The 27,537-nt window shown below is 42.4% G+C and overlaps 1 protein-coding gene across 4 annotated transcripts in view; it reads right to left on the bottom strand.

Annotated features, from left to right (window-relative positions):
• COPS2 (COP9 signalosome subunit 2) overlaps nt 1–27,537 on the bottom strand; it is a 77,493-nt gene that overhangs the window by 25,036 nt on the left and 24,920 nt on the right. For 2 of the 4 annotated variants that reach the window (XM_073618661.1, XM_073618660.1), the window contains exons 3-8: nt 26,516–26,593; nt 26,262–26,387; nt 20,765–20,830; nt 15,524–15,613; nt 12,887–12,964; nt 9,303–9,477 (exon numbers count right to left, since the gene is read on the bottom strand). In XM_073618661.1, the coding sequence (XP_073474762.1) occupies nt 9,303–9,477; nt 12,887–12,964; nt 15,524–15,613; nt 20,765–20,830; nt 26,262–26,387; nt 26,516–26,593 (613 nt within the window). Of the gene's footprint in view, nt 1–9,302; nt 9,478–12,886; nt 12,965–15,523; nt 15,614–20,764; nt 20,831–26,249; nt 26,388–26,515; nt 26,594–27,537 lie in introns of all 4 variants that reach the window. The other 2 variants (XM_073618662.1, XM_073618663.1) reach the window with 2 other exon arrangements.

The raw sequence follows: 27,537 nt of genomic DNA, 5'->3' as shown, positions 1-27,537 counted from the left end.
CGTTTCTGCTGGAAAAACGCTCCAAGAAAGTACAAAAATAGGATTTTTATTACAGCTTACCTGTAAAATCCTTTTCTTGGAGTACATCATGGGACACAGAGCCTTAAGTAATTACTTAATGGGTTATAGGCCACCTACAGGTGTTGACACTGGTAAGCCCAATCAAAGGACGTTTACTCCCTATATAACCCCTCTTCCTTCCAGGAGCACATCAGTTTTTGTAGCAAAGCAACATACTTAAATCCCAAAAAAGAGGGGAGGGACCTCTGTGTCCCATGATGTACTTCAAGAAAAGGATTTTACAGGTAAGCTGTAATAAAAATCCTATTTTCTTTATCGTACATCATGGTACACAGAGCCTTAAGTAATTACTTAATGGGACGTCCCATAGAAATGCCACTTGAGGGATGGGAGACACAACCTGCAGGGTACACCCAGACTTGAGGATCTATACTGCTGCTTGCAGCAAACTGCGCCCGAAGGCGATAGCCTCATACCTCCTTAAATCCACCTGATAACATTTTGTGAATGTATGCACTGAAGACCAAGTTGCGGCCTTACAGATCTGAGCCATGGAGGCCTGATGACGCACTGCCCAAGGAGCATTAACCGACCTGGTAGAACGCGCCTTAACTTGAAACAGGGGAATCTTACCCCTTAAATCATAAGTTTGAATTATCACTTGTCGAATCCACTTAGCGACAGTGGATTTTGACGCTGCCTGTCCTTTCTTAGGACCCTCTGGCAGAATAAATAAGACATCAGTCTTACGAATCTAAGCAGTTTTCTTTAAATAGATTTTCACTGCTCTCACCACATCAAGACAATGTAGTGACTTTTCTTCCCTGGAACATGGTTTTGGAAAAAACAATGGCAGGTCAATATCTTGGTTCAGGTGAAAACCTGAAATTACTTTTGGCAAAAAGCCTGGACGAGGGCGTAACACCACTGTGTCCTAATGAAAAATCAAATATGGCTCTTTACAAGAAAGAGCAGCCAATTCTGAAACTCTCTGTGTTGATTATATAGCAACCAAAAATACCAACTTCCTTGTCAGAAGGCCGTAGTGGGAGGGACCATGGGCCCTCCACTACCATCTTTATGATTTCTGCGTACCATGACCTTCTGGGCCATGCTGGTACCACCAGAATTATCAGCTTTCTTTCCAGCTTGATCCTGCAAAGAAGTCGAGGCAGCAACTGAATAGGGGGAATGCACAGATCAGCAAGAACTGATCCCATGGGGTCACTAACGCATCCGTTCTGCATGCGAATGGATCCTTTGTTCTGGCCACAAAGTTGACTAACTTCGTGTTGAACCTGGATGCTAGAAGATCTATGTCCGGAGTCCTACATCTTTGGCAAACAGCCCGAAATATATCGGGGTGAAGATACCATTCCCCTGGGAATAAATTCTGCCGACTTAAGTAGTCCGCCTGTCAATTCTCTACTCCCAGAATGAAGACTACCGAAAGGCATGTAACATGCCTTTCTGCCCAAGTTAGAATATGGTTCACCTCTCTCTGCTCAGAGACTAGAGATTTCTCTAGGTTGAGAATCCAACCCAACTTTTTCAGATAGTTGGTTGTAGTGTGTACGCTTTGCTCCAAACAAGGCACCGATTGATCTATAAGCAATAGATCGTTTAGGTACGCTATGACTGTTATGCCCTGTGCCTTTAACCTGGCTAGAGGTGGGTCCAGCACTTTGGTGAACACCCGGGGTGCTGTAGTTAGCTGGAAGGGTAGAGCTATAAACTGTAGATGCTGCTGTTCTAACCCGAACCGCAGAAAGTTTTGATGAGCGGGAAATATAGGGACCTGCAGATATGCATCCCTGATGTCGATTGACGCCAGAAGTTCTCCTCCTAGAAGGACAGAAACTGACCTGATTGTCTCCATGTGAAAGGAATGGATCTTCAGAAACTGATTTAGCTTTCTAGATCTAGAATGGGTCTGACGTTTCCATTTGGTTTTGGTACCATGAAAAGATTTGAATAAAACCCCAGACCTTGCTCTTTTGTGGGGATCTGTCTGATCACCCTTTGAGATATTAATCGGTCTAGTGCCTGAAACAGAGATTGTCCTTTCTCTGGATCTTTGGGAATGCTTGACCTCAGGAAACGAGACGGTGGATTCCAGTTTGTACACCAGCGTTACCGTGGAGATGAAACATCTGTCCTGAATTTCCCTTTTTCCAGATTTCTGAAAATTACAGAAGTCTTCCCCCTACCTGGTGCGGGGGGTTGCCTCTTCATGATGAGGCTTTAGGATTCTGTTTTGCAGATTTCCTACCTCAGGGCTTCCTTTGAGCCTGGATCTGACTCTGAGATCTTCCTCTAGAGTCTGACGGTGGAGGCGCAGGGGGAAGAGCCTGTTTAAATGAAGGGCGTTTATATTTTTTTTGACTGGTAAAAGAGTACTTTTCCCACTAGAAATTGTCTTGATATATTTATTCAAGTCTTCTCCAAATAGTCGCTCCCCATGAAAGAGGAACCCAGTTAGGAGGTTTTTACATGGTGCTTCAGCTGACTAATTTTTTAACCACAGGATTCTACGCATATGCACAAGCATAAGCATAAGGCGGGATGCCTGGTGAACAGAATCTTTAATGGCATCTATGGCAAAACATAATGCCTTAGGTAGTTCAGCAAGCTTTCTAAGGGCCTGTTTAAATTGGTCCTTTAGGGATTGACAGATGCCTATTGCGGCGACTGCGGGCTGAGTGACGGCACCTGCTATGGAAAAATAGGATTTTTTTATAACAGCTTACCTGTAAAATCCTTTTCTTTTGAGGTACATCACGGGACACAGAGCCTCAGTAATTACTGATGGTTATGGGTATTACAAGGTGATTGGACACTGGTCACACCCTAGACAGGAAGTTCAACCCCCTAGGTAAGCGGTTATAAAAAATCCTATTTTCTTTCTCGTACATCATGGGACACAGAGCCTCAGTAATTACTGATGGGATGTCCCAGAGCAATGCTATTTGAGGGGAGGGGACCACAAAACGTAGGTTGTAATCAGACCTGAGGACCTCCTACCGCTGCCTGCAGCACACTACGCCCAAAGGCGATATCCTCATGCCTTCCCACATCCACCTGATAAAATCTGGTAAATGTATGGACTGAAGACTAGGTTGCGGCCTTGCAGATTTGAGCCATAGAGGCCCGGTGATGCACCGCCCAAGAAGCACTAATCGCCCTTGTGGAGTGTGCCTTGATTTGAAAATCAAAGGTGGAATTTTTTGTTTCACACCGTAAGCTTGAATAATCATTTGTCGAATCCATTTCGAAATGGCAGACTTTGACGCTGCCTGTCCTCTATTGGGACCTTCTGGCAGTACGAACAAAACATCCGTTTTGCGAATTTGAGCAGTTGCTTCCAGATAGGCCTTGACTGCCCTTACTATATTCAAAGAATGTAGTGACCTTTCTTCCGTAGAACAGGGATCTGGAAAAAAGGAAGGCAGAACAATATCTTGGTTTAGATGGAAATCTGAAACCACTTTCGGTAGAAAGCTAGGATGAGGGCGCAATACCACTCTATCCTTATGCATGATTAAATAAGGCTCTTTACAGGAAAGGGCTGCTAATTCTGATACTCTTCTAGCAGAAGAAATGGCTACCAGAAAAATTAACTTTCTTGTCAACAAGACCAAGGGAATCTGACGTATTGGTTTAAAAGGCTGTTTCTGTAAAACTGACAGAACCAAATTCAAGTCCCAGGGGTTTAGGGGCGCCTTAACCGGAGGATTAAGACGCGTCACCCCTGCATAAACTTTCGGACCAAAGAATGTGAAGTGGCCGTTGAAATAATACTGATAAGGCCGAGACCTGGCCCTTGATGGTACTCAAGGCCAGCTTCATTTCTAATCCTATTTGTAGAAAGTAAAGAATTCTACCTATGACATATTTTCTGGGATGCCAACCCCTGGCTTCACACCAGGATACATAAGTCTTCCAAACTCTATGATAAATCACTCTGGAAGCTGGTTTACTTGCATTGATTAAGGTAGAGATCACAGGACCTGAAAGCCTTCTTCAGAACGTGGGTTTCAATAGCCAAACCGTCAAATTTAGCGTTTGTAAGGCAGGATGGAACACTGGACCTTGAGATAACAGCTCTGGACGTGACAGTAGGGTCCACGGGGAACCCACTGTCATCCTTACTATTTCTGCATACCAAGCTCTCCTGGGCCAGGCTGGGGCTACCAGAAGTACCAACTTCTTCTCCTGCCGGATCCTGCGAAGGAGCCATGGCAGTAGCAGAATAGGAGAGAATGCATAAATCAGTGAGAACCGATGCCACGGAATCACCAACGCATCTGTCCCGCATGCAAGAGGATCCTTTGTTCTTGCCACAAACTTGTTGATGTTTTTGTTGAACATGGATGCAAAGAGATGGAACTCCCCATCTTTGGCATATGGCCCAAAAGACGTCGGGGTGAAGAGACCATTCCCCCGGGACTAACCGCTGGCGACTCAAATAGTCCGCCTGCCAGTTCTCTATCCCTGGAATGAAAACTGCCGATATGCATGGCACATGCTTTTCTGCCCAGACTAAAATCTGGTTCACTTCTCTCTGAGCTGCACGACTCCTGGTGCCTCCTTGATGATTGATATAAGCCACTGCTGTGGCATTGTCAGACTGGATCCTGACAGGGCAACCCTGTAGCCCGAGAGTCCAGGCCTTTAGGGCTAGATACGCTGCACGGATCTCCAGAATGTTGATGGGTAAGGTCCTCTTGATTTCGGACCATTTTTTTTTTTATCAGTTGGATCCCTAAGCATCTGAGCATTGTCGACAGGACAAGTCAGACTTTTATTTACGGAGGAAATGGCGGCGTTAACTGCCGGTATACCCCACATTTTTCTAAATTTTTCCTCCATAGGATAAAGCGTTGAAAACTTTTTAGGCGGAAAAAAATGTTTATCTGGGTGATCCCACTCAGAATAAATGAGCTTTTCTAGTAAACTATGAACAGGAAAAGCATGTGTTGTTTGAGGAGGTTTCAGTGAACCCAAAGAAGAGGAGGGTTCTTTAACTGACTCAGACACGGGTAACTTAAATGTGGAATGGACCAATCCAGCAAGAATCTGCACTAACACCTTCTCATCCTGAGAAGCTGAAGAGGGTCCCTCTCTACTTGATTACTCAGAAGAGGAATCATCAGTCCCATCCCGATCCTCAGAGGGATTCCTCTCCTTTTTCCCCCAGAGTTCCTCAGCTTGAGGGTCCTGGGTAACAGAGGGAAACCTGGTGCATTTTCTTCCACTGAGTGAAGATGCGATTAAGGCCATTAATCTTTCCTCTAATCCATTAATGGTTGAGGGAAAAAACCTCCTGCGTAATGTTTACAGGGGCTGAAGTGCCAGAGGCAGATGCAGCCCCTGACCCAGACGGCTCTCCCTGGCCAGCCATCCCAGGTCCTTCAGGGGGGGGAAGGTGCTGCAGAAGGGGGGTTCTCAGAGCCTGAGGGAGATCCCCTAGAGCCTCTGGTTTTCGGGGTATTTGTACCTCTTCTACCCATAGTGCAAAGCAACAAAAGGTGGAGGTACCACAAAAAAACACTGACTGCTGAGCGATGTAGTTCAGAAACTGCCGCTGCTACCAATGCCCAGTCTAGTGTTTTAAGTAAATGCTCCCTGGGAGAATGCCTGTGTCCCACCTCACATGCGCCCATCAGCTCTGTGTCCCTCCATATGCTGTGTGCACCTGAAAAAAGTGTGCACTTTATAGCCTGTGTAGCCAGCGATGTGGGCGTCTAAACACGCCGGACGTCGCGTTAATGCTCCGCCCCCCCCTCCTCTGACCACCCCTCCCGCCCCCCCCCCCTCGGTTTTTACAAAAACATGTGCTTTTTACCGCCGCCGCCGCTTCTGCTCGGCAGGTTCCCTATCCACCGGCCCTTCTCTCTCCTCCACCCCAGCCTCCCCTCCATGCTTGTCCCGATTTAAAAAGAGCAAGAGTAAAACACAGGTGATTGATAATAAATGGCTTCAGCCAAACACTAACCAGGAGTGAAAGAAAAGTTGTGTTATCATTCCTCTGAAAAATGGCCAAGAAATTATAAATTCTGCCAGGGTATGTAAACTTATGAGCACAACTGTATATATATGTGTGTGTGTGTGTGTGTGTATGCAAGCTGGACCAATGTAACCATGTAGAAAATACCATGCCTGGAATTCATCTTTAAATTTGTATGGTCAATAACACTTATTTAAATTGGATTTACAGCATTAAGCATAGTATAGGAACTGTGTAGGGCAGGATAAAAACTCTTCAAAAGGTAGGTACAGTATTGTATGTAGAGAATGTTAGTTTTGCATGGATTAAAAAAAAAAAAAAGAAAAAAAAACGCTAAATAACCGAATAGCATGTTGAAGAGTTACATTTTGTAACATTACATTACATTACATTACTTTACCAAAACATAAAAAGTACATAAAGAATCGATCCAGTAATGTGCATGAGAATGGCTGCTCTACCGGGTCTCTACCTTCTGATTGGCTAAATGACAGCAACGGGAGCCAATGTCAATAACAGCCAGTAAGGAGGGAGTGGGGGTGGGGCCGAGCCTCGTTCTGTGCGTCTTATGGATACACAGAGTGGGGGCTCAGGAGCAAGCATGAATGAGTGCCCCCATAGCAAGCGGCTTGCCAAGGTGGGACTTGTTGAGGAGGAGCCAGGAGCGCTGGCGGGGTAACCAAGAAGAGGAGGATAGGGGTTGCTCTGTGCACCACTATTGATGTTTGTTATTTAACATTAAATAAAAAATTAACCTTTAACCACTTCAATACCAGGCACTTAGACACCTTCCCGCCCAGCCCAATTTTCACCTTTCAGCGCTGTTGCAATTTGAATGACAACTGCGCGGCCATGCTACACTGTACCCAAACAATTTTTTTATCATTTTGTTCCCACAAATAGAGCTTTCTTTGGTGGTATTTGATCACCTCTGCGGTTTTTATTTTTTGCGCAACAAATAAAAAAAGACCGAAAATTTCGAAAAAAAAACAAGTTTTTCTTTGTTTCTGTTAAATTTTTTTGTAAATAAGTACGCTTTCTCCTTCAATAATGGGCATTGATATAGCTGCACTGATGGGCACTGATACGGTGGCACCAATGAGGTGGCACTGATGAGGTGGCACTAACGGGCACTGATGATGGGCACTGATAGGCGGCACTGATAGGTGGCACTGATAGGTGGCACTGATGGGCACTCATAGGTGGCACCGATGGGCACACATAGGCGGCACTGATGGGCACTCGTAGGTGGCATTGATTGGCATATATGGGTGGCACTGATGGGTACTTATGTGTGGCACTGATAGGTGGGCACTGATTAGGGCTGAAACAACTAATCGATTAATCGACAACTAATCGATTATGTAATTAATCGATTACTATTTTCATAATCGATTAATCGGCCAGTAACATAAAAAAACTAAAATTAGCCCTTTATAGTACAAAAAGAGTAAATCGCTACTGTAAAATATGAACCCCTTACAGTAGTGATTATCTGCTTTTTTTGTACTATATAGGGCTAATTTTTCGTTTTTTTAACCCCATTATGTTACTAAACGTAAAAGCAAACTGCATAGGTGAGTACCGAGCCTTATGCTGGCCACACGGATCAATTTTCAGGCGAGAATATTCAGATGAAAAATCTTTGTATATTCACTGAATGAAAGAATGTTTGAAATTTTCACTTGTTTTTAACATTCTGTTTTTAAAATGAATTTCTGAACGAAAACCACATACACTGTCTGAAAATTCCTTTGACCAAGACGTTTTCTATTTTCCTGTCACTGTAGTTGAAAACGAACGTCGATTTGACCCCACTAACGATTAGAAAATCGAATGAACGTTCTTAAAATTACATTTTTTTTGAAGGAAGGCATTGTTTTTTAATAAAAAAATGTGATCTCTGAGTCTGATGATATTTACCAGATTCACCCTCTAATAGTATATACAGTATACCTCCTCTAATAGTTTATACAGTATATCTCCTCTAATAGTATATACAGTATATCTCTTCTAATAGTATATACAGTATATCTTCTCTAATAGTATATACAGTATATCTTCTCTAATAGTATATACAGTATATCTCCTCTAATAGTATATACAGTATATCTCTCCTCTAATAGTATATCTCCTCTAATAGTATATACAGTATATATCTCCTCTAATAGTATATACAGTATATCTCCTCTAATAGTATATACAGTATATCTCTTCTGTCTGTTAATCTCAGAGTGGATTCGATATTTTGCTCCCTAACCATATAGTTGGTTATTTATATTTACTACTGCATAGAGATATTTGAGAATGAATTGCCTTTTTTTAAAACTTTACATATTAACTAAATTATACACCATACTTTTTTTTAAGGTTATTAACCGATTAATCGACACAATAATCGGCCAACTAATCGATTATGAAAATAATCGTTAGTTGCAGCCCTAGCACTGATGGGCACAGATGGGCACTGACAGGTGGCACCGATGGGCAATGACAGGTGGCACCGATGGGCAATGACAGGTGGCACCGATGGGCAATGACAGGTGGCACTGATATAGCATTGCTGGGCAGATCTGGTCATTGCTGGGCAGATCTTTGGCATGATAGTGCCAATCAGTGCCCATTTGTGGGCACTGATTGGCACAGATTGGGCACATGTGGATGGCCATGGGGTACATACCTGGCCATCCACGTTGCCCCTTCCCTGGTGGTCCTAGTGGCATCCCTGGTAGTCCAGTGGGGTGATCTGCGGGGGGGCTGCGCTGATAAACAATCAGCGCAGACCCCCCCTGCCAGGAGAGCCGCCGATCAGCTCTCCTCTACTTGCGTCTGTCAGACGCAAGTGAGGAAGAGCCGATCAACGGCTCTTCCTATTGACAGCGTGATCAGCCGTGATTGGACACGGCTGATCACGTGGTAAAGAGCCTCCGCCGGAGGCTTTTTACCAAGATCAGTGTAGCGGTGTGTCAGACTGACACACCGCTCCACCGATCGCCGCGATGCGCGCCCCCGGGGGCGCGCTGCGGCATGTTATCCTGCTGGACGTCATATGACGTCCAGTCAGGATAACACAACCTCTTCCCGGACGTCAATCCGCTATAGGGCGGGCGGGAAGTGGTTAATATTACTTTAAGAATAAAACAAGCTTAATCTTCCACAGTACAATCTTGTGTCAAACAGACCAATACTGGATAATTAGATATCTCTTCTTTTTTTTCCCCATTCACATAACACCAGATCTGTAAAATAAAGAGTAATGCAAGTTTCTCACCTCTGATGACTCCCATAATAAGAGGATGTGGGATTGCAGACTTGATGTGCAAGGACTGTTCATATAGTGCTTTCAATTTCTTATTGTTTTTCTGTGCTGTATACATCTGAATTTCCAAAGCATAAATTTCCAGGAGTTGAGTTCCTTTCTTGAGATCATCCTCTCCATCATCGGTCTAAACACATGTAACACTTGTCTTAATGATGGAAAAATAAATCCACAAATACGTTACAGATAAGTATTTCATCCTCCAAATACCACAGCTACAGGATTAAAGTCCCTGTAAAAGTCCTGTGCCGATCTCATGCACTCTCCCAAGAAAAAAACAAAAAAAACCCCTCTCTCGCAAAACACCAAACTGAGCATGTGCAGAGTGCCTCCTAGGGCTCTGTACTATCAGGAGATGGATTGGGGACTGTGGAAGAAGGGGAGGATCAGAGAAGACAGGATCAAACAGCCTTTTTGCACAATCTGCAGGATTAACCCCTTAGGTTTCACAGCAAGTATAACAAGCATGCTTTACTGCATATACAGACTGATTTTACTCTTATGGGATTAGTAACACTAAGGTTAGGTTTACACTAGCCTGCACAATAAAAGCATTTTGCTGTGGGGGCTGATGTCAGTGTCAGAACCGGTAGGGAGCGGTGTGACACACATTTCAGTGCATATCACTTGTTTTTTACTTTTTTTCAACTTTCTCACTCTATATGTACTCACCCAGTAGTGCAATGCATTGCTATGTGCGGTGGCATGCACCACCATCCAGACATGTTGCTATTTTTTGCACTGCGCCATAGATCAAAACCAGTGTTGCAGTGTGAACAGGGCACATAAAAACAATTGATTTTTATGTCCCCTAGTGGTGACCCCTGTTTATCCAGTGTGGAAAAACGCAATTTTATTTTAGTTGATCTCTTTATTGACCTTACCCTTTTATTAACTTTGTGATAACTGAATTTTACTTTGTTATGTAGTTTAACCGCTTCCCATCCTCTGTATAGTAAAATGACAATGGAGCGGGGCGCTTCTCATTCTGGGCTGATGCCATATGATGTCGTCTCGCTGTGACACGGGCGGCGCAACCCCCATCTTGGTAAAGAGCTGCGTCCCTTTACCCATGTGATCAGCTGTGTCCAATCACAGCTGATCACATGTAAAACAAGGAGATGCCATTTATCGGCTCTCCTGGCCTCACACTGACAGAGTGTGAGGACAGGAGAGCCGATCAGCGGCATCTCCTCACAGGGGAGACATGTATAGGTAATCAGGGCACTGATCATGTTGCCTTTCAGTGCTGCCTATCCATGCCACCTATCATTGCCCATAAGTGACATTGTAAGCAAGTAAAGGCGCAAAAAGGCTGGGCATTCCTATGTTCCCATTATGTAGATGGCAAGAGGTAATTATGACTAATAAAGTCCATAAGAAGTCTATGTGGGCAAACAGACTCAATAAAAAATTCAAAGTCCACACAGATGGCTGCCTTCCTGGAAGAGCTGAACCTAAGCCCCAAAAATCTGCAGAAAAAACACAAGGAGAGGAGGCGCCTCTAAGTGCAGTATTTAAAACCAGATTTAATAAAAAACTCTGTGCAGAACACTCACATTTAGTAGAATAATACATGCTTTATGTTATTCTACTAAATGTGAGTGTTCTGCACAGAGTTTTTTATTAAATCTGGTTTTAAATACTGCACTTAGAGGCGCCTCCTCTCCTTGTGTTTTTTCTGCCCATAAGTGACGCCTATCAGTGCTGCATATCAGTGCCTCATCAGAGCCCATGAGTAAAGCCTCATCAGTGAAGGAGAAAAATGACCGTATTTATCGGTGTATAAACACGCACATTTATTTTAAGAGGGAAGTTTTAGGGAAAAAAACCTTAAAATTTTAAATAAGGAACTTTGAAGCAAAATAAGGGTCAGCGCCCATCTGCAGCCTCACCATTGCCATCAGTGCAGCAGCCTCACCATTGCCATCGGTGCAGCAGCCTCACCATTGCCATCAGTGCAGCCTGGTTGATGCCCATCTGCAGCCTAGAGGGAACAGGGAGGGGGGTGGGACAAGCGCCGACAGATTACACACAGTGAGAATCTCCCATGATAGACAGAACAGTGGTCCAATGGCGGCCCAGGAGACGGGACTTCCTATTACAGAGGCCGTCAAGTAAACAGGAGATTCTCACTGTAATGTAATGTAATCTGACGGCGCTCGTCCCGCCCCTCTCCCTGTCCCCTCCGAGGCAGCTAAAATTGAGTTATTGGCGTATAACACGCACACACTATTTGCACTCGAAAAGGTGCGTGTTATACGCCAATAAATACAGTGTTCTTTTACAAAATTTTCTGACAGAAAGAAAAACATTTTATATTTTACAAAATTTTCGGTCTATTCTCGTTTTCTTTTATCAAAAAATAAAAAGCCCAGCAGTGATTTAATATCACCAAAAGAAAGCTCTAGTTGTGGGAAGAAAAATTATAAAAAATTTAAAAATTGGATACAGCATTGCATGACCGCGCAATTGTCATTCAAAGTGTGAGCGCTGAAAGCTGAAAATCAGCCTGGGCAGGAAGGAGGTGAAAGTGCCCTGTATTGGTTAAAGTGGTTGTAAACCGCAGAAATGAAAACTGAACAAAGCACATATTTGCACGAAGTCCTGTTTCTCTCTGCTGTCTCGTTTCTATGTCATTAGCATGAGTCACGTCTGACAAATTTTCCTTACACCAAAAAAAGGTGACAGAGGATGGAGCTCCAGCACACAGCCTGTAATTGACAGCCTCAGCTCTGTTACTGTGTGCTGTGTGAAGTGGGTGTATCCCTTACCTCCTATCAGCTCTTGTACAGTGTGTAACTGCAGCTCCCCGTCACCTGCTTTGTGAGTCTGCGAAAAAACCTTTTACGAGGAAGTACTGAACAGGACAAATAGCTGCAGATAAACCAGTACAACTTATGTAGGAGGATTGGTTTAATCTCTGTAACTCCGATGACAGTCACTTCACTGGGTTTACAACAACATTTAAGCTGATTGTTAAGATGTCACATTTATATACAAATTACAGTTTGATGCGTGGTTTAAAATCAGTGCATTTGGTAGAGCGTGTGTGAATTAAAAAAATGGATGAATAAAATTACAAATCCTTTAGCAAGTAACACAGTCCAGATATACTTTTTTCAACTATGCAATCAGTTGTTTGCCTCACAGGAGGGAGTGCCAACAATAAAGAAGGCCTATGGGTGACATCGCCACTCCAGGCTTTCCCAGCTGTGGTCAAGCCCTCTCTCCTCTCCCCTGCAGCTGACACAAGGGATCATGGGACCGGACCAGAGTGGGCTGAAAATAGGGAAGTATATACATCCTTCTTACACAGGTTAGTCAGCATAGGTTTTAGGAGGGGGGGAGGGGCCACTTTTAAGACTGGTTAGGTGTATTCGGGAATTCTACTTTAAGGATTTCTTTTAGGGAGGACAAAACTGGATATTTTTTTTTTTTTTTTTTTTTTGTGATTTCTTCCCAAAGTTCACCTATACCACAGATTTACAAAGGCAGACAAATACTGAGAATTATAATAAAGACAGAGATGTTACCTGACAAGATTGGTGTAGCTGGCGTAAAATCTTCTGTAATTTTCCATATTCTTCTCTTTCTAAATACAACTTTCCGAGCTGGAAAAAAGAATCCACTGGTGTTATTTTATTTTCTAAACTTTAACCCCTTCCTGCCACATGTACATACATACATATATACAAAGAGCCCCGGGTCCCGTACTACCAATTGGGATCCAGAAAGCCTGATTCACGATCAAGTGATCGTTGTGATAGCCTCTGTTTAGGTAGCATTGAAAAGCCTGTCACTGTGTATGCTCTTTTTAATGGGAGAAAAAGATGCATTGTATCTTTCTCTCCTTGCTAGAGGAAAAACAAACCCCAAAAACAAATAAAAAAAAAAAAAAAAGCAGCAAGATCAAGGTTTGATCCAGGTCAGTGACAGGGTTATGCCCTGTACACACGGTCGGATTTTCCAATGGAAAATGTGTGATAGGACCTTGTTGTCGGAAATTCCGACCGTGTGTAGGCTCCATCACACATTTTCCATAGGAATTTCCGACACACAAAGTTTGAGAGCTTGCTATAAAATTTTCTGGCAACAAAATCCGTTGTCGGAAATTCCGATCGTGTGTATACAAATCCGACACACAAAGTGCCACGCATGCTCAGAATAAATTAAGAGAGGAAAGCTATTGGCTACTGCCCCATTTATAGTCCCAACGTACGTGTTTTACGTCACCGCGTTCAGAACGATCGGATTTTCCGACAACTTTGTGTGACCGTGTGTATGCAAGACAAGTTTAAGCCAACATCCGTCGGAAAAAATCCATGGATTTTGTTGTCGGAATGTCCGATCAATGTCCGACCGTGTGTACGGGGCATTAGAGTTAGGGTCAAAGTCAGTATATTTTATGTAAGATTTAAAAAATGAACACACATTTAAAAATGTTTGTATACAAAAACAAAAAACAAAACAAAAAACAAAAAACAAAAACGCAAAATGTGCACCATTGTTTCTGGGCTGCACTGCAGGTACAAAAAAAACCCCAAAATATACACATATGTGGCATCACTGCGATTAACAGGAGTAGAATTTATTTTATTTTGAGCTGTTCTTTGGTGGCAAGTTATAGTAGTAGCAAAAAAGATACAGCTAAATTTATACTGCCACTCAACTGCTACCCGCTTTAGCTGCAGAAGCAGTGGCCGTATGTGTACACGCCGCAGCTGCGATGCTTTGCAACTGTAAAAGGGAGTGCATCTCCTGTACGCCCATTGATCGTGACCTATTCAACTGAATGGGGAAGCTTGTGCAGAGTCCAAGGGACTAAAAGAGGTGGTGAGGAGGAGATACAATGCCTCCTCACTGCCTATTAAATGCTCTCTAAGGAGCGATCTGAACATGGATGGCTCTTCAGAGAGCACGACACATGTGAACAAGTTTTTATGGTGATACTGGTGTGGCGGTGATCAGGGACAGTATTGACTGGCATGCGTTCATGATGCCATTGTGATTGTGGTGATTGGCCACAGCTATCACATGGCCGATATGATTGGCCCTGTACCACGTGATCATTGTGACCAGTCACAGTAGTAAACCATAGGGTCAAGAACAGCCGCAATGGTTTACTACTCTTCACATGTTTGCTGTGATTGGTTACCATGATCACACTGTACCAGGACCAGGGCCAATCACAGCACGGTCACAGATCATGCTGCTGCATGGCCCTAAAGCTGTGCATGAGCGCCAAAAGAACGATAATAGTCCTCCCTGCCCACATATGTGCAGTGGCCAGCGGGAAGTGGTTAAACTTTGTTTTTATTAAGTATAAAGCCTTACAGACATATTGAACAGTAGTAGTCATACAGCATGCCCAAAACAAAAATGTCATACAGAAACAAAGGATGTGGTATTGACAAGCGGTCAGAATACACACAAATGATCAGCAAGCAATAGAATGGCACCTTTAGGGGGGAGCGGGTACCCGATTTTGACCCCGGAAGTTTGCCCTCCCCCTCCGGGACACTTCACAGGTCCCAGAAGGCTGTCGCTCATTCACAAAGCACAGCAAGCTTCACTCGTGCGCAGTAGGAAACCGGCTGTGAAGCCGCAAGGATGGCAGCACCAGCACCCGATAGCCAATTGAAAAATTGGCTCGGGCGAGTACACCGCTGGATGCCTGGACAGGTAAGTGCCCTAATATTAAAAGTAAGCAGCTACAGTATTTGTAGCTTCTTTTTTTGGGAGGGGGAGCCGGGAGCTCCTCTTTAATTTGCACTGTGCCACTGAACTTGTTAGTAAATTTTGACCATTTCCCTAGAACAGCCCCTTCCCTCCTTTCACATCATAGCCCTCCTCTCTTCTGGGAGCATCTATTTACTGTCAATGCTGGCCCGGCTTCTCCAACCCTACATACCCTTTTCTGTAGCAGCTGATGGTGGGAATAAATTGAATACTATAGAGTGCCACTTTGTTTTGGGACTGCTGACATCTCATCTAAGAAGTTGGCACCTAGCAGAAGTCTTTGGGTTTTTTTGAGGTCTACACAAGGGGGACTTTTTCAGGTAAATGATGTGCCTAAAATATATTAAATGCACATATAATATATGATTTGTCTTTAGGAAGGCCATGCTGTACACTTTATTTAAAAACTCTGTAACAAATGCACAATTTACCTTTGTGTTTGTTTTAAACCATAACCGATCATTCTTTGCATCCTTGAGGGCTTCAAGTGTTGTTTCATAAAACTCTTGCAGAAGGTCCATCTGACAATATTAAAAAAAGGAACAGTTTTTTATGTTACTTGTAGAGAGAGATGTTTCTAAGCAAATAAGTCTATTTCTCATATAATTTACCTTACAAAACCTGCAAACAAACAGGCAGGCTATTTATTGCAAAAGAGACATGCAATGTGTCTTCTGCAATAAAATAAACCTGCCTGCCTGCGCACAGTCTTCTGTGCCAAGTAAACTGAGCAGCACTTATGCAGCTCAGTTTACATTGCTGGTATGGTTCCTGCGTAGTGGGATGACTGACATCATCCTGGGTCGGCCAATCAAGATGCCCAAAGACCAGCATCTTGTAGAAGCCGGGGAGAAAATGCCTGTACCTAGGTTGGATCATTGGAGAGGAGGTACAGTAAGTGTTGCCACTTTGAAGTCAGATTCTTTGTAAGATAATACAGTGCTGTGAAAAAAATATTTTCCCCTTTCCTGATTTTTTTTTGCATATTTGTCACACTTAAATGATTTAGATCACCAAACAAATTTAAATTTTGCACAAAGATAACTCGAGTTAATACAAAATGCATTTTTTAAATGATTTTATTTATTAAATGGAAAAAAGGATGTCCAAACCTGCCTGGCACTATACGAAAAGGTAAATCATGAATGAACTGTGATTAACCACATTTTGTTTGGAAAGCAGAGTTAAATTTAACTTGCCACACCAAGGTCTGATGACTGCCAAACCTGTTGAATCAAGAAATCACTTAAATAGAAGCTATCTGACAAAGTGAAGTACACTAAAAAAATCTAAAAAAAAGCAACACATCATGATGAAAAACAAAGTAATTGACATGTATCAGTCTGGAAAGGGTTATTCAGGCTTTGGGACCCCAGCGAACCTTAATCCACAAATGGAGAAAACTTGAAACAGTGTTGAACCTTCCCAGGAGTGGCCAGCCTACCAAAAGAGCACAAATTCGACTCACCCAGGAGGTCATAAAAGAACCCTGAACAACATCTAAAAGAACTCCAAGCCTCACTCGCCTCAGTTAAGGTCAGTGTTCAGGATTCAGCAATTAGAAAAAGACTGGGCAAAAATGGCATCCATGGGAGAGTTCCAAAGCGAAAGCCACTGCTGACCAAAGAGAACACATAGGCTCACATTTGCCAAAAAACATCTTAATTTGCCCAAAGACTTTTGGGCAAATATTCGGTGGACTGATGAGACAAAAGTTGAATTTTTTGGCAGGTGTGCGTCCCACTACATCTGGTGTAACACAGCATTTCATAAAAAGAACATCATACCAACAGTCACACATGGTGGTGGTAGTGTAGTGGTCTGTGGCTGCTTTGCAGCTTTAGGACCTGGGCGACTTGCCATAATTAACGGAACCATGAATTCTGCGCTCTACAAAAATATCCTGTAGGAGAATGTCTGGCCGTCAGTTTCTGACCTCAAGCTCAGCCGCACTTTATACGGTTATGCAACAGGACAATGATCTGAAACACCAGCAAGTCCACCCCTGATTCGCTAAAAAAAACAAATTAAGGTTTTGGAGTGGCCAAGTTATAGTCTGGAATATGATTGAGATGCTGTGGCATGACCTTAAACAGGCCGTTCATGCTCTAAAACCCTCCAATGTGGTTGAATACAAACAATTCTGCAAGAAGAGCGGGCCAAAATTCCTCCACAGCAATGTGAAAGACTCATTGCCAGTTACAGAAAGGCTTGATTGCAGTTTATAAAGAACTGGAAAGGGGGATTTTATTGGTGCCACTGGTATAGACAAAGGATATATTTTTCAATAAAATATTTTATTAATATCAAAAAAAGTTTACCTCTCAAGAATATAGGAATACATATAAGTTTATCACAACATAATATGGAACAATAATGTGCGTAGAAAGTAGCTGTATAAATGCCTGTTGGGCTCTACATGTTTCGCTATGGTTCTTCTTCAGGAGCTGTAAGGCATATATCGGCCATCATATGTATAAGAAGTAGATTAGAGTCCAGTTGTTAAAATGAGAACAGCAGATAGGGGAGCAATCAAAATCCAGCAATGGGAATCGCAGGGTGAGGACCGGAAAATTATTAAGATAATTCCTAAAATCAATAACTGTAAAGATGCCCAAAAAGGAAAATGTAGCATAACATTACAGGTATGTAGTAAGGAAAAAAGAAGTTCGAAGCGTTTGACTTCCAAAACTGGAGAGGACATCTACTTTCAGACAGTGTGGCCCAGAGTACATTCAGGCTGAAGATGAAGATGAACAGCCCAATCAGGCAACCCACAGAAGAGATCTAGACAGAGTCCCCCTGCTCTCAACAGGAGCTTCTTGATATCTTGAGAGATAATCTTGTTAACTTTTTAATATTTTGATAAAATATATTTTATTGAAAAATATATCCTTGGTCTATACATGTGGCACCATTAAAATCCCCCTTTCCAGTTCTTTATACATTTTCCAATTTGGGCTGTGCGTGCCTTGATCCCTTGAATTAGTGTAGTAATTTCAAGCTTGATGGCAGTTGTTGCCGCCAAAAGGTGGCAGGACCAGATATCAGGTTTAAGGGGCAATTACTTTTTCACACAGGGCCAGGCAGGTTTGGACAGCTTTGTTCCCTTAAAGAAATCATCATTTAAAAACTGCATACTTTATTTTTCTCAGGTTATCTTTATGTAATATTAAAATTTGTTTGACAATCATTGAAGTATGACAAATATGAAAAAAAAAAAAAAAAAAAAAAAACACAGGAAGGGGGCAATCACTTTTTCACAGTACTGTAGATGTTTAGGGGGGTTCTACTTTATATAATAGGTGTGCCCCTGCTTGTCCATATGGATAAAATGTTGCTGTCAGGGAGCTTTGCAGAAAAACAAGAATAAAAAAAGCCATGCTGCCTAAAAGAAACAAATCATCTTCCAGCTGTCATTTCTGTAGTCTAGGGTTGAAAAAAAAAAAAAAAGCTAAAGCAATTTGTTGTAAAGGGCAACAGGAAATTTCACGTGATCACACTCTTCACCCATCGGCCTATTTAAGCTTTGTCAGCTGTTGGGTAATGGTCAAAAATTAGGCAAGGCGGGCTGATAACATCACAATCTCTGACATGGCCATTCAGAGGAAGCTTTGTATTTATTGATAGAATACAAAGCTGCCTATGAACGGCCATGTACCACTCAGCCCGATGCTATTTTGTCCCAGGTGTGTGGTAGGAAGGTCACTCTTCACACCTGGAGCACAGTGCTTTATACTGTATGTAGCGGAGGCTACATACAATTTATACAGTGCACACGTTAGTGAAGGAATAAATTATTCTTGCCCTATTTAAAGTGAAAGGAAACCTGAACATCAGCTCTAAATACTTGAAACTCTATTTGCCTTCCTCTGGATCAACTGTTGGTATTGGAAGGTGTATCCAATTAAGAGGGTTTTCTATTTGTATGTGTGTTTTTTTTTCCTCTGATGGACTTCTTTCAACCAGATTAACCACCCTATAGCAGTTTCACTGCTACAGGGGAGCAGCTCTGTGCCAGATCATATATATATATATATATATATATTATACACACACGTGATCTGCGCTCCCTGTGTTACCAGGTGGGCTGGACTTGATCATCGGTTCTGGTGAATCACGGAACAGTATGTGCCTGTGTTTACAAAACACAGGCACAGGAAATTATGTCATCTTCTCTTGTGAAGCCCTTTTCGGTTCCAGTGAGAAAAGAGAGATCATCATACTGTGAGCAAAAGCATTACGCTGACACACAATCAAAGTTAGGCACTTTTAACCCGCTGATTGTCACCCCCGTTCCGTCCCCAGTAACCCTTTCACTGCCCTGTCAGAGTTTCATTAGTATAGTGTACAGATTTTTTTTACTGATCACTGTATTAGTGTCACAGGTGACACCAGATAGGGTTAGCATCAGTTAGCATCAATCCCTGATAGCATCAGTTTGCCCGCCACATGTTCACTATCACATTTTAACCCTTTGATTGCCTGTAACACTATTACAGACACTATAAACCTCCATTACTAGTATAGTGTCTGAACCGATAAATATCTTTGATCAGATCTATACCAGTGTCCCCAAAAACAAAGCGCTAGCAGGATCAGCCTTGACACCTGCCAGCACCTGCATTTAGCCCCCCCGCCCCTCAGCAAGTGCAGCGTCAGTGGATCTCTGTCACTTCTGATACATATAAAACCGCAGCGTTAGCAAGTTCAGGCCTGATCTCTGCTAGTGCTAGCAGGTCAATATTTTTGTAGCAGTTCAAGCAGTCCCTGACAGCCAGGGGCTCTTTTAGCTGTTAGTCGCACTAGGTACCTGTAAATTTAGTGGCCAAAATTTCCAACAAAAGGCACACTAGTGAAGAGGCCTACACGATTCTGAGCGCATCAGATGAGAGTGGGGGGGTCCTCACTGAGAATCAGGATCAGAATATGAACCTGTAGGGAGCAGCGGCACCCTGACAGATGGCTCTGATGATGGAGTAGAGGTCCCTGCTAAAGGTCAGGCATACCCGACCCCATGCCCAGGTTGCTGAGGTGCTACAATCACATGATGATTCTCGTATGCAGCAGACTGCTAGTACTAGTGTCACACTAAACTGCCGAGCACCAACGACATAGTACATCCTGGTCCTTTACACACCAGCACTGCAGTATCACCTGGTGAGGTGGCGAGTCCAATAAGTGCAGTCTGGAGTGGTGGCTAGTAAAAGTAGCGTCCCGCAGCCACCAAGAATTAGAATACAGGCCTGTAGAGCCCATAGTGTCCTTCCTGATTTCCTTGCAAATCCTGATTGGCAGCTCACAGATTTAGGCATCGGTTAACTAAAAATATGACATCTGGATTTAATCCTGACTGGTCTAATTTTTGGATAGGCCAAAATATTACTGACGTCCTGTCAGAACACAACAGTTCAGCGGGGGAGATTGCTGTACTAACTTCGGATAGTTAGTGCAGCGGCTCGGACCGGAGCTGTCAGGTTTTTTTTCCTTCAACCAGAAAAAAAACAAAACCTTGTAGTGTGTACCAGGCATTATTGTCTCCAAATAGGATCTGTTTGAAAATCCTTGGACCTAGTAAATACAGGCCAACATCTGAAGGCAAGATACACAGAGCATCAAAACAGAAAGGAAATAAAACACCTGATCTATGTTTACGAGACTTAAGAACTCACACAGATGCCTATTTGCCCAGGTGAAGAAAAGTCAATATTCTTGGACAGTTCAGACAACGCCAGTATCTATAATTTCACCAAATAAAAGGACAGCAGAAAAAAAAAAAAAAAAAAAGGTTTTATCTATCCTCCAATGTGATGAGAAAAGAATAATAAAAAAAAAAAAGTCAAGACATCAAGGAAATTAATACAACTGCTAACTCTAAATATATGTGGACACATTACAATGCATATTGTTACACAGAACTCAATTATGAATAATAGTATGTTTATATATTTATGTGTGCAACCTCTACATTTTATCATATGCTAAAATTGAACTATTGACAACATTGCAGTTTATTTTGAATGATGAAAATATACCAAAAGGAACTTCAAAAATGTACTCCGCTGTTTCCGTACACATAATAGTATATGAAAAGACATGATTATGACCTATAATATCATCATCTAAAACGGGTTCAGTCACAATATTATCGTATGCTTGTTTATCGATAATCCCATTATATACTTAGGGTGTTGATTCATTATTATTAGAAATATTGTATGTATGTAAATAGTTAAAGTGGTTGTAAACCCTTACACTCCACTTTTTGCTACAGGTAAGCCTATAATTAGGCTTACCTGTAGCAACACCGGATATTTCCTAAACCTAAACGGTTTAGGAGATATCCCCTGTATCTGCATGTGCCAACGTCATCGCCACTTGCGCACTAAAGCAATGACACATACGTGCCGCTTGCTTCAGCGAGTGTGCCGTTACCGGCGGCTCCTGCGCGCATGCGCGGGAGTGACGTCATCGTGGCTCCAGCCAATCACAGCGTCGGAGTCGCGATACCCAGAACTAACTCCGGGGAGAAATGTCATCGGCCAGTGCTGTGTATGGGCACCACAGCGGGGGCTTCGATCCCAGGTGAGCATTACATAATGAGCTAGTATGCTATGCATACTAGCTCATTATGCCTTTGTCTTGCAGGTCTTTTTTTTTCCCTTATGTGGGTTTACAACCACTTTAAGTATGGAAATTATTAAAAATTATTTTCTTTCTTCCATGTGTATAATTAATATTGATCGTTGTATACCTACACCTCTTTATAGTTAAGATGTTACATTTAAAATATCACTACACCAGAAAGGTAATGCTCATATATTGACAGTTACCAGATCATCTAAACATCCTATATAGATAATATCACAGTCACACTTGTTAAAGTGGGAAATGAATCGATCCTATAACAGATAATTTTAAAAGTATCATTTAGAATAGTCATGCATTATCTGAGAGTGACAAACAGTGGCCAAAGGAGGTAATGCATAAGCAAATACAGATTGATGATTAAGCACATTCACCAATCACAAATAAGGAATAAGATAACACCTCCTGGGTAAACTAAGCACTCCCCCCATGAGAACATAACCATTCAAACTAATATTTTTATTTTTAGGTCTAGTGGCGTACCATTTTGCGTAGTTCATCGCTTATTCCGTCTGCAGGGGAATAACCCTTGAACTAAGCAAAACTTATTGCCTGATAAGTGGTTATTTTGTCAACGGGGAGAGATTAGATATTGAAATACATATATATTCCATTGTTAGACAATTTTTATGCAGAATTGTAGTATCTGTGTCCACCTACTAATCAATATTTTTGTGTATATAGGACATTGAATAAATATTAACTTATTGTCTGTAGCCCTGTCCGTATTCACATTGACCAGTTGTGTTACAGCAAAGGTTTCTGTACTGGCTAAAATTAACCCTTCAGGCATTCCCTGACAACACCAAACAGCAACACCCGTCCTTCCCCCATTTACTGCACAAAATAACTCCCTTTAATTTTTTGAGCTGTTTTTCATAGAAAATCTGTATCAAAACGATTGTGGACAAAAGCAATTTATATATTGCAAGCAATTTATCGGCGCCAACCCTAATTCTTTCCTTGCCAGACAATTTGCATGGAAATGTATCTTCGTTTTCGAATTTAAGACTTTTTTGGGCCTAACTAAAAAGAATGAGTCGCGCTCATATTGGTCCACAGACCCAATTCATCATATGCCCGTGTTCTCTGCTGCCATAGTCAGGGGTAGATATGAGAATTTAAATGCGATTTATGCATTTCAACGACAATACACTGTGGTCCTCAAGGTGACCCTGAATATGATCGGCTCCAAAAAATTCGGCCCCTCGTAAACCACTTTAACCAGAAATTTGCAGACGTGTATGCACCCCAACAAAGCATCTGGGTAGACGATTCCCTCACTCGTTTTTCTGGCCGTCTTGCATTCAAGCAGTTGCTTCCCAGCAAACGTGACAGACCTGGGTCAAAATTTATAAGCTCTGTGAAAGGGCAACAGGCTATACATATAATTTTTGGATTTACGAGGGAAGAGATAGTCACGTGGAGCCCCCCCAGATGCCCAGACTACACAGGGAGCATTAGAAAAATAGTTTGGGACTTGCTGTCTCCCTTGTTCCGTAAAGGGTACCTCTTGTACATGGACAACTTTTATACAAGCGTGCCACTTTAGAGACACCCTTCTGATCTTGGAAGTGGCTCACGTTGCACCACGTGACCTAATCGCCAGAGGTTCCCCCAATGGCTTGTAAATACCCGACTTAGAAAGGGGGAGAAAGCCTGCTTGAGAAAATATTATTTGCTTGCAGTGAGGTCTTCCATTCACGCAGATAGGACAGTCCACATCAACACGGCGTCTGGTGTTGTTGAGAAGCCCACGGTTACAACCCTAACATAGGAGTGGTGGACTTCAGCGACCAGATGATGGCACCGTGCTTAGTTTTCCATAAAACCAGATGCTGGTACAAAAAAAGTGTCTGTATATTTATTTCAAATGGCTCTGTTTAATGCTTTTGTATTTTACAAAGCGTCAGGAAGGAGTGGATCCTTCCTAAAAAATTTTGTATCCAGAAGGTGCTGTGGCCCAATTTCCCAATCCAGATGCAGTGAACCGGCTGCATGAGAGGCATTTTCTGGATGTCCTTTCTGGTATTCTCACCCAAAAGTTACCCCCCCAAAAAAGATGCGTCTGTAGAAGACAGACACGAAATAAGAAGAGACACCCACTTTTTCTGTCCCTCCCGTCCTGGCCAACCTGGTCTCTGCCTCAAGGACTGCTTCCGTCGTTACCACACACTAGTGCAGTATTAGTTTAGGTTGCAGCAAGGCACAGTCTAGGGCACACAGGGTCTGAAAGAGGTTAGTCAGAAAACTGGCTATTGCATTTTGAGAGAACTAAGTTACAAAAAAAGGTTAAAAAAATAAAAAATTTGAGGGCCTCCGCAACTGATAGGTAGTGAGGAAGTGAAAAGCAATTTATGCCCTTTGAAATTCTGAAGGTGGTGATTAGTTTTTAGCACCCATATGTGGCTAGACTCCCAAACAGTCTTACACGAGTGGTATCCCCGTACTCAGGAGAAGAAGCTGAATGTATTTTGGGGTGTTCTTCCACATATACTGATGGCATGTGTGAGCAATATATCATTTAAGTGAAAACTTTTGACAAAAGATAAACTCTTCCATTGGCTCAATATTTCTCTCAGCAACTTCCTTGATGTCTCTACTTTCCAAAAAGGGGTAATTCGGGGGTGGGTGGGTTGTACTGCCCTGCCATTTTATCGTCTCAAGAAATGTGATTGGCAGCCAGAAAATAAAAGCTGCATAAATTCTAGTATATAGTATACACACACACACACACACACACACACACACACACTATAGTTTGTAGACGCTGTAAAAACTTTCACACACACCAATTAACATATGCTTATTGGGATATTTTTTTACCAAAAGACATGTAGCAGAATACATTTTGGCCTAAATTTCTGACAAAAATTTGAGTTTATTGCTTATTTTTTATAACAAAAATTAGAAAAGATCTTTTTTTTTTTTTCAAAATTTTCAGTCTTTTTTCCGTTTATAATCACAAAAAATAAAAAACCCAGCGGTAATCAAATACCACTAAAAGAAAGCTCCATTTGTGTGAAAAAAAGGATATAAGTTTTGCTTGGGTACAGCGTTGCATGACCGCACAATTACCAGTTAAAGTAGCACATTGCCGAATAGCAGAAAATGGTTTGGTCATGAAGGGGGTAAAACATTCCAGAGCTAAGTGGTTAAAGTGGTTGTTAAGCCATTCGAACATCTTTATACTATCAGCACTGTCTCTTAATCCTGTGTCCCCCCTGTGTGTGATTTATAACAAAAATGCAGTATATACCTCATTTCAGAGCACCGCTCACGTGACTGGCCGGCTCTCCTCTCTCCCCGTCTGACAGCTGCAGCGGGCGGAGCCGAGGTTCCCCACTGACGTCAGTCGGGAGGGGAGGAAGAGAGAGTCGGCCGGTCACTTGAGCGGCGCTCTGAAAACAGGTATAGCCGTCATTTTTTTAAAAATAAAATCACACGCACAGGGGGACACAGGATTAGGAGGCAGTGCGGATAGTATAAAGGATGAAGGAGGGAGAAAAGCACAGAAGGGCTGCAGATGATAGGAGGCACGTAAACTGACCACGGTGTGAGGACTCAGCTGCCGTGATAAACCGTGGTCAGTTTACAGGGGGGGGGGGGGGGGGGGGTGTGCATAGCCAGGCAGGATCAGCCAGGTATTTCTGGTGCTACAGGGGGCCAAATTACACAGCACAAGCACTGTGCTGTGTAACATGCTTTAAAAAGGGACAGGATCCATTTTTTTTTTTTAGGTTAACAAATGCTTTTAACTAGTTAACGATTTAAGGATTTGAATTTGACTTGATCTCAGGCTCTCATACAGTCAGATCAGGAGAGAAAGGAGCAACACATAGGGCCATATCTAGTGTGCTGCATCAACATGCGCTGACAAGGAATATTGTGAGCAGAAAGATTACCTATTATAGTCCGTTACTGCTCATTCACTGTCCAATCACAGGCTAGAAACAAGTAAGGGACCTAGCACTAATGCTTAATAGCAATAGAGAAAAGTCAGCTCACCACCTTGGCTGTACATTCTGGCAGGGCCATTTAAAGTGGGAGTAAACTCCCATGGTTGATATTTACCCTATAGGTAAGCCTATAATAGGAAGGTTTACCTATAGGTACACGGTATGGCCAATCAGATGGTCGGAGGACGTAAACCCAGAAGGAAGACCGGGTGAAGATGGAAGCCCCATCAGCTGTGGCAACACGTTGCTGGAGGGCTTTGTTTTAAGGCAAGTTTTGCATAATGTGTTAGTATGTGATGCACTCTAGCACATTAGAACTTTACCTTGCAGGTTTAAAAAAAAAAAAAAATAAATAAAAAAAGCAAGGCGGTCTACTACCGCTTTAAATCTTGGGATTGAAGAGACAGAATTACAAACCATTTAGCTAAATGCCTTCATAAAATTTACTTAAGCGGTGTATTTAGCGATTTGCCTGGAGTTCAGCTTTAATCTAAAAATCCCACTATGAGAATCCTTTTAGCCTAAGACTGTTACTGCAAAATTCTCTCACTGGTATCCAGACCTGCTTCGATGTGGAGATGTAATCGAGAATCGAGTTGATAGATTTCTCAGAGTAATTCCGGGTGACAGCACTGCGGATGTAGGTTAACAACTGTTTATATCTGTTCATCATTTCAGGATAATTACCCTGTAAAAAAAACACACACACATAATAAAAGTGTACAGTTCCTCCACTGAAGTACACATGTACCTGTCACAAAACTGGGGTTTTTCATCAAAAAATGAATACAATGGATGTGCTAAAAAATTTATTACCAGTTTGAAATTTATTTTGATCATCTGTTTCAATGCTTTGAATCCCCATTCTCCCTTTTCACCTTCCAGTTCTAAAACCTAAAAATAGAGATAAAAAGAAGGACAAAGTTTAACACAACATCAACTCTAAGCAAGCTATGGAATGATGGAGAAAACCATACAAAAAAGGACATTTCGTTTTCTAATGGCCCTTTCACACGGGCTGTCAGTTTTTCAGGCGAACCTGATCAAACTCTCCATTCACCCCTATGGAGTGGCGGATGTCAACAGTGACATGTCCGCTGACATCCGCCGCTATCCGATCGGATCCTGTCTGCAAAATCCAGATAGGATGGTGGTCCTATTTTCCATCCGTCTGGGGGATCGGATCAGAAATGATCGGGTAAAAAACAGACAGGCGGACCGTTTTCACCAGATCTCCCCATAGAGGAGAGCAGGACTGGGCCCATCACCGTTCTCCACAGTAAGCGGAGATGGACCTGTCAGGCGCTCGTGTAAAAGGGACTAAGGCTGCCCATAGATAGGTTGATTTTTCCGATTAGATGGAGGAATGAATAGATTCCCCCATCCACACAAGTGAGGAGGATGAAGAAATCCTCCCCTGCTGTGCTATTGTATTCTGACAGTGAGGACTCCTCCGCTGTCAGTATACACTCATCAGAGCTGCTGTCAATTAGCTGAAGCCACCGATCGAATGAAAATGTTCCAATATTCCTGTTCAAAAAAAGTCAATCGTTGACTTCCGTCCAGCAGGTTGAACCTGCCAATTTATGATCCATCTATGGTCTGCTTTGGACTACTAAGTTGACGTATGGGTTAAGCCTGGCACACACAATCAGAATATTGGGTGAATGATTGTCCGTTTTTTTTTTTAATGCCATTCTCCATATTGAAAATGAAGAGGTTACTAAAGTTATGAAAATTCTTGTACGACAGAATAAAAATTCGGAACTGATGTATTGTATTTTCGGACGAAAACTGAACCGATTAATCGAAGATCGTGAGATTTAGTATTGTATGAG

This window comes from Aquarana catesbeiana, linkage group LG03 (assembly GCF_042186555.1).
Source record: "Aquarana catesbeiana isolate 2022-GZ linkage group LG03, ASM4218655v1, whole genome shotgun sequence".
NCBI lineage: Eukaryota > Metazoa > Chordata > Amphibia > Anura > Ranidae > Aquarana > Aquarana catesbeiana.
This window is presented reverse-complemented; position numbering and strand designations above follow the sequence as displayed.